The 7,419-nt window shown below is 37.0% G+C and overlaps 1 protein-coding gene across 1 annotated transcript; it reads left to right on the plus strand.

Annotated features, from left to right (window-relative positions):
• The first annotated feature begins 3,004 nt into the window (after nucleotides 1-3,004).
• LOC125657935 (uncharacterized) lies at nucleotides 3,005-6,935 on the plus strand. Its single transcript, XM_048888862.2, has 4 exons — nucleotides 3,005-3,144; nucleotides 4,752-5,202; nucleotides 5,608-6,385; nucleotides 6,470-6,935. The coding sequence occupies exons 1-4, from the start codon at nucleotides 3,125-3,127 to the stop codon at nucleotides 6,847-6,849; spliced, it is 1,629 nt and encodes a 542-aa protein (XP_048744819.1). The 5' UTR covers nucleotides 3,005-3,124; the 3' UTR covers nucleotides 6,850-6,935.
• The last annotated feature ends 484 nt before the right edge of the window (nucleotides 6,936-7,419 follow it).

The following is a 7,419-nucleotide window of genomic DNA, read 5'->3' on the forward strand; positions in this document are numbered from 1 at the left end:
TTATTATTAAATGGATTTTGATGCATATCTTTGACACTTTTGAGCCTATGATCATCAAAAGTTGTCAGTTGATGGATCATGGGACCTTGAACTGCGTCATGTGAAAAGTATGCCACCATGACCTACTTTCTGAATTTTATGGCTAATCATTTATGAATACATTTTAGGTTGTTATTTCAGATACCGAGAGGTTTAGAATCATCAAACCTTGTAAGTTGATGCGTCTAGAGGCCTCGAAACATATTTATAAAAAAGTAGGTCACAGTGACCTACTTTTGAATTTTGCAGACATTCAAATTTCACATTTTCAATTTTAGATGCATATTTTGGACACTATGAAAGCTAGGATCATCAAACTTTGTCAGTTGATGCATCTTGAGTCTTCCTAGTTTGTTGACTAAAAAGTAGGTCACCGTGACCTACTTTAGAAATTTGACGGCTATATTTTAATATTTCAGATACTATTTGACTTACAATTATCAAACTTTGTCAGTTGATGCATGTTGAGTCGTCAGAGTGTGTTGACTAAAAAGTAGGTCACCGTGACCTATTTTTGGATTTTGACGGCCATATTTGAATATTTCAGATACTATTTGACTTACAATCATCAAACTTTGTCAGTTGATGGGTCTTGAGTCTTCAGAGTGTGTCGACCAAAAAGTAGGTCACTGACCTACTTTTGGAATTTTACGTTTCTATCTGAATATTTCAGATACTATTTGACTTCAATTATCAAACTTTGTCAGTTGATGCATCTTGAGTCTTCGGAGTGTGTCGACCAAAAATTAGGTCACTGTGGCCTTCTTTTGGAATTTGACGGCTATATTTGAATACTATTTGACTTGTCAGTTGATGCATCTTGAGTCTTCAGTGTGTCGACCAAAAGTAGGTCACCGTGACCTACTTTTGGACAGTTACATTTAAATTTTCAGGTACTATTTGACTTAACATCATCAAACTTTGTTAATTGATGAATCTTGGTTAGTGAGAATTTTTGCCTGTTCTACAATGTATTAGAGGAGCGATTCTAGGCCCATGGCCTCTTGTTTTTTACGATATGCCATGTTGCGAGTGGATGACCCGCTTTAACTAGCGATACGTATTGGCATACTCGTCGGCAAGTTTGATTTTGCAGCAGTTCAAAGTCCTGAGGTATCCTAGAGATCTGATATAAAAACAAATATATATATATATATATTCTTGTATTGCAGGGGCGGATCTAGGAATTTTTTAAAGGGGGGTGTCTACCTGGTACCATCAATTTTAGTTTCCAAGGTTGGGGTGTGGAATTTAAAAAAAAAAGGGTGGGTCCACTCCTGAAGGCGCTATTTTAACCCTTTTAAAGCAATTTATTCTGACGAACGGGGGGAGGGGGTGTCCCAACCTATGGAGCTGCCACTGTATTACAAGAATGACTAAATGTAATAACAAAAATAAGGACAATAAAAGACAATGTTTGTCGAGACAGCAAATAATAGTACAAGTATTGTAGCTTTTTGTTTCATTCTTGTATACCTTGGTCGGCAAAATAATTTATCTAATCTTGCATGTATTATTGATATCAATTCAAAGTTGTCCATCAGAGGTAAATATGTATTACGATAACGGTTTCCAAACCGAATGTTCTCTCTCCGCCGTCCTTTGTCGGCGTCGTAAACGTTTCTCGTTTTCCTCTCTAGAACCACTGGGTTAATTTCAACGAAACCTGGCGCAAAGCCTTTTTGGGTGAAAGGGATTTCAATATGTTGAAATGAAGGGCCATACCTCCTTGAAAGGGGAGGTAATCTCAAAAATGCAAAAATAGGGTGGGGTCATTTTAAAATCTTTTCAAGAACCACTGGGCCAGAAAAACCGAAATTTACACGAAAGCTTCCTGACGTAGTGGAGATTCAGGTTTGTAAACATTATGACCCCGGGGATATGGTGGGGACACAATAGGAGATCAAATGTTATGCATGCGTATATATAAAGAAAATCTTTTTAAAAATTCTTCTCAAGAATCACGGGGCCAGAAGAGTGGAAATTTACCTGAAAGCTTCCCGATATGAAGTAGATTCAAATTTGTTCAAATCATGCCCCCGGGGTAGGATGGGGGCCACGATAGGTGATAAAAGTTTTAAATGCAGATTTATAGGAAAATCTTCTCTAGAAACACATAGTGGAGATTCAAGTTTGTTAAAATCATGACCCCTGGGGTTAGGAAGTGGCCATGATAGGGTATCAAAGTTTTACATGCGAATGTATTGGGAACTAAACTTGGCACAAAGCATCCTTAGATTAAATTTCTTAATATGAAAGGTTATACCTATCTGCAAGGGTATACGATAATTAATGAATTTGCTATCAAAGTCAATAATTAAATTTGATAATTAGTGAAATTTTAGTCGTTACCTTCGAAAAGTTTTTTCTTAACAAAGCTGCTTGTATAATGATAGTTTTGCTCAAGCTTGTTTATTGCTAGCTGCATGGTAGCGATGTGGTCCATGGACCTCTTGTAGATATTTGATTTAATTTTGAATAGATTGTAGTAATCTGTATTCGGATGTTCTGACAGGTACTCGTTGTCATCAACCATATCAGATAAACACTCGGTTTGCCTTCGGGCCTTTTTATCGTATTCATAATTTTGGTGATTTTAATGTTGTATTTATTTATATCAGTTGACATTACTATGTGTTTCTGTAACAAGGGGGCGGGGTGGTGTCACATGGTCACCACACAGGGATTTACACATGAACTTGACCTGCACTGTCTATACTGTCTGGAGCTCCTCTTAGTTTGTTCCCTATTGTTAGATAATAAATGACAATATTCACACAATTAGATTTGCAGCTGTAGATACTTAGCAAACCACCAATATTTCATAATAGGAAATATTTGTAATAATTGCAATTTTTGCCTTCTACTTCAGCAATGTCATTCTATAGACGTCGAAAAAATACCTCGAGAATGGTCTAGATATTGACATACGTTAGCCTTTTTTACCGAGAGCGCAAGATAAATAATCTTATCGCTTTTTAAAATCCACTTTGAAATGATATTGAGTAATTTTACGTCATCAACCTTCTTGATATATAAATGCGGGCAAATGTGTTGAAAAGGGTCCTTCTTGCAAGCAGAAAGGATGTATCCATTTTACAATAGGTAAGTTATGCAATTTCATGTAGGTTTTGTCATGTGGGAGATTTATAGCAATGTGTGTGTTTAGTCTTCTAGGTTTGTTATATAGATTTTTGTAGGTTTAGTTGTGTAGGTACGTTATATAGATTTGTGTAGGTTTAGTTGTGTAGGTACGTTATATAGATTTGTGTAGGTAACTTATATAGATTTGTGTAGGTTTAGTCGTGTAGGTAAGTCAGATAGATTTGTGTAGGTTTAGTTGTGTAGGTATGTTATATAGATTTGTGTAGGTTTAGTTGTGTAGGTAAGTTATATAGATTTGTGTAGGTAACTTATATAGATTTGTGTAGGTTTAGTCGTGTAGGTAAGTCAGATAGATTTGTGTAGGTTTAGTTGTGTAGGTACGTTATATAGATTTGTGTAGATATAGTTGTGTAGGTAAGTTATATAGATTTGTGTTGGTAACTTATATAGATTTGTGTAGGTTTAGTCGTGTAGGTAAGTCAGATAAATTTGTGTAGGTTTAGTTGTGTAGGTACGTTATATAGATTTGTGTAGGCTTAGTCGTGTATGTACGTTATATAGGTTTGTGTAGGTAACTTATATAGGTTTGTGTAGGTTTAGTTGTAGGTACGTTATATATATTTGTGTAGGTTTAGTTGTGTAGGTACGTTATATAGATTTGTGTAGGCTTAGTCGTGTATGTACGTTATATAGATTTCTGTAGGTAACTTATATTGATTTGTGTAGGTTTAGTTGTGTAGGTACGTTATATAGATTTGTGTAGGTTTAGTTGTGTAGGTAAGTTATATAGATTTGTGTAGGTTTAGTCGTGTAGGTAAGTTAGATAGATTTGTGTAGATTTTGTTGAGTAGGTAAGTTATATAGATTTGTGTAGATTTAGTTGTGTAGGTACGTTATATAGATTTGTGTAGGTTTAGTCGTCTATGTACGTTATATAGATTTGTGTAGGTAAGTTATATAGATTTGTGTAGGTTTAGTTGTGTAGGTAAGTTAGATTTGTGTAGATTTTGTTGAGTAGGTAAGTTATATAGATTTGTGTAGATTTAGTTGTGTAGGTACGTTATTTAGATTTGTGTAGGTTTAGTCGTCTATGTACGTTATATAGATTTGTGTAGGTAAGTTATATAGATTTGTGTAGGTTTAGTTGTGTAGGTACGTTATATAGATTTGTGCAGGTTTAGTTGTGTAGGTAAGTTAGATAGATTTGTATAGATTTAGTTGTGTAGGTAAGTTATATAGATTTCTGTAGGTAACTTACATAGATTTGTGTAGGTTTTGTTGTGTAGGTACGTTTAGAATAGAATAGTATTTATTACCCAATCAGGGCCCAAAAGGGCATAAACATGTAACATATATAATTCTTGATACAAGAAAAGACACTACGTTATGTATATTGTGTAGATTTTGTTGTGTAGGTACGTAATGTATATTGTGTAGATTTTGTCGTGTAGGTACGTAATGTATATTGTGTAGATTTTGTGAGTGTACGTATACGTTATATAGATTTGCGTAAGTAAGTTATATAAATTTGTGTAGGTTTTAGTCGTGAATATTTGCCATGAGGAAAGTCATAATGCAAATCTATAAAAAACATTTCATATTTCCAGAGGCACCTTTGTGGTAGTTGCTCTTCATTTCCTTGGCGTAACATCTGTAATCGACAGATGCCTGCCGGGAGAGTCATGCTTCCCAGACAACCCAGTCATTCTCAATTTTGGTAAATCCCTGGACGGAGTATTGTTACTTCCATACATGCAGGAATACACTGAAGTTGTGGTCACACGCGATGTTGTCTGGACAAAGTTTCCCATCGGGATAGTTGTGGCTAAATCAACCCTTGATGTCCAGAGAAGTGTCCTGTTTGCTCAGAAGTATAATTTGCTGGTGTCTGTACGGTCGTCGGGTCACGACTTTCTAGGCAGATCCACAGCCCACGGAAGTTTACAAATTCTTTTGGGCAACATGACGAAAACTTCAATGATTCTTGCATCGCCAAGGAATCCAGCAGGGGAAATTACTTGCGAAAGCGGGAACACTTGGCTTAAAGTTTATGAGGAGGTTAAGTATTGAATCAGAAAACAAGAGGCCTATGGGCCACAATGTTCACTTGAGTCGTTTTACTGACTCGTAATTCTGAAACACTAGTAATGGCAAGCAATAAGTGATGGTCAGTCATTGGAGAGCTATGTACACTCCTGTTTTGTAATGCTTACTTATTGTTTCGAGAGAACAAATGCGGTCGGTAATTATTTAATCACTATTAGATTCACAGAATAGTTCAAGTGAACTAGAAAGTTCAACGGAATAGTCATACTCTTTCAACAACCATAAATGATACTAAACAGTTCTATACAAGTACCTACATTTATTGAAAATACTGTTCAGCAGCACGTCAAACAATGAAACCAATTAAGGACATGTACTTGTATCTGAATTCGATTATTTATTTATTTTTTATTTCAGGTCGACAAAGTTGATCGTGTCATAGTGGGGGGTAGTGCTCATACCGTCTGTATGGGTGGCTATACTCTTGGAGGTGGTCACAGTCCGATGTCAAGGACGTTTGGGTTAGCCGTGGATAATCTACTGGAGGTAGAAATGGTGGACGCCCAAGGTCGTATCATAGCGGCAAACGACCACATGACACGCATACAACATTTGAACGGTAGTGTAACATCGACCAACAATAGCGACATCTTCTGGGCTTTACGCGGAGGAGGTGGCGGGACGTTTGGCATTGTTACTAACTTTACGTTTAAACTGCATTACCCAGCATCTGGAGTAGCGACATTTGATTGCTCTTATCCTATCGTGCGTAGTGACGAAACAGAGATTGGTCATATTGTTCTGAAGAAGATGGTGTCAATGTTGCAAAATCTACCTACGGAATGGGGTGGTTATTTGATTGGGTCTGGTACACCGAACGCCGACTCCTCTTGGGGTAGCATTATGCTCGCCATGAATCATTATGGGTCTTATGATGCACCCACGAGGTCGTATATGGATGAACTAAAGAACTTTCACCCCGAATGGCAACAATATTGTGCGTATAAGCGCCTTAATACATTTTTGGAGTACGAATCAACTCCGAAGGACCCTCCATATGTCAGCACATATCTTCTAAATACCCTAATGCAAGAAGACAGTTTCACGGATGATTGGATCCAATATATTTTTACGACTTTGGCAACAAAATTACCACAACCCGGCATTGTGACTTTCACAGGGATTTTGATCGGAGGTATAGTGCATCTATGATTATTCTTCATATATTCAATAAACACCTCTTGCATTAAAAGTGTATATACATGTATTTAATTTTCAGGGAAGACATCAGCAGTAGGAATACAGGAAACATCGGTGCATCCTGGATTTAGATCTGCCGTTATGTCATTATCGGTGGGTATAGTCCCCGTGGGAGAGAACATCACAGGGCTACGCGAGAAGGCGGCAGAAATGGCTCCACAGCTGGCTGAGTATGGAAATGGCCAGTACCCTAACGAAGCGAACGCTGACCTGACCAACTGGCAAAATAAATTTTGGGGCAGCAATTACCATCGTCTGCTTAGCATCAAGCGTCAGTGGGACCCAAATAATTTTTTCACTTGTCGAGAGTGTGTTGGATCCGAAGACCAGACATCTTCGCATGCCCATGTATCTGACAATCATGGTGTTGTGTTTTCAGCAGAAATGAACAAAACGTAGTCGTCTTCATATTCATTGAGCATTGAAATAAGTTATTTTGAAAACATCATATAAAAAATTATTTCTGAATAAAAACTTGCACAGTATTGAAATCTTCTTAGTTTACTTGAACCTACAAATGTGAATGGCCCGTTCCATGTAAATAGGATTATCGAGATACTACCTTCGAGTAAGGTATAGAGATATTTACCTGGATGTTGATTATGTAAGTGGCATGCACTGCGTGGTCATGGATATGACGTAATTCAGGTTTACCAGTATGAAAAACTAATGGTATCAAATTGTTTACAATAAAATAAAAAATGCAGCAGATTGTGTCTATTTTGTTTCATTTCATACTTGGAAAATAATAAGAAAGTCCTTCTTATGGTAGTTCACTCCTCAGCATTTAAGCACAACTGTACAAGATCGATGCTATAACTGATGTAAATACTAGTTCTATATTTATTGTGTTGGCTCATAAGGCGGGTGTGACCGGTGAACAGGAGATGATTACTCCTCCTAGGCACCTGATCCCACCTCTGGTGTGACCAGGGATCAGTGTTTGCCCAATTCTTTATTTTGTACTCC

The sequence above is a fragment of the Ostrea edulis genome, chromosome 9 (genome assembly GCF_947568905.1).
Source record: "Ostrea edulis chromosome 9, xbOstEdul1.1, whole genome shotgun sequence".
In the NCBI taxonomy this organism is placed as follows: domain Eukaryota; kingdom Metazoa; phylum Mollusca; class Bivalvia; order Ostreida; family Ostreidae; genus Ostrea; species Ostrea edulis.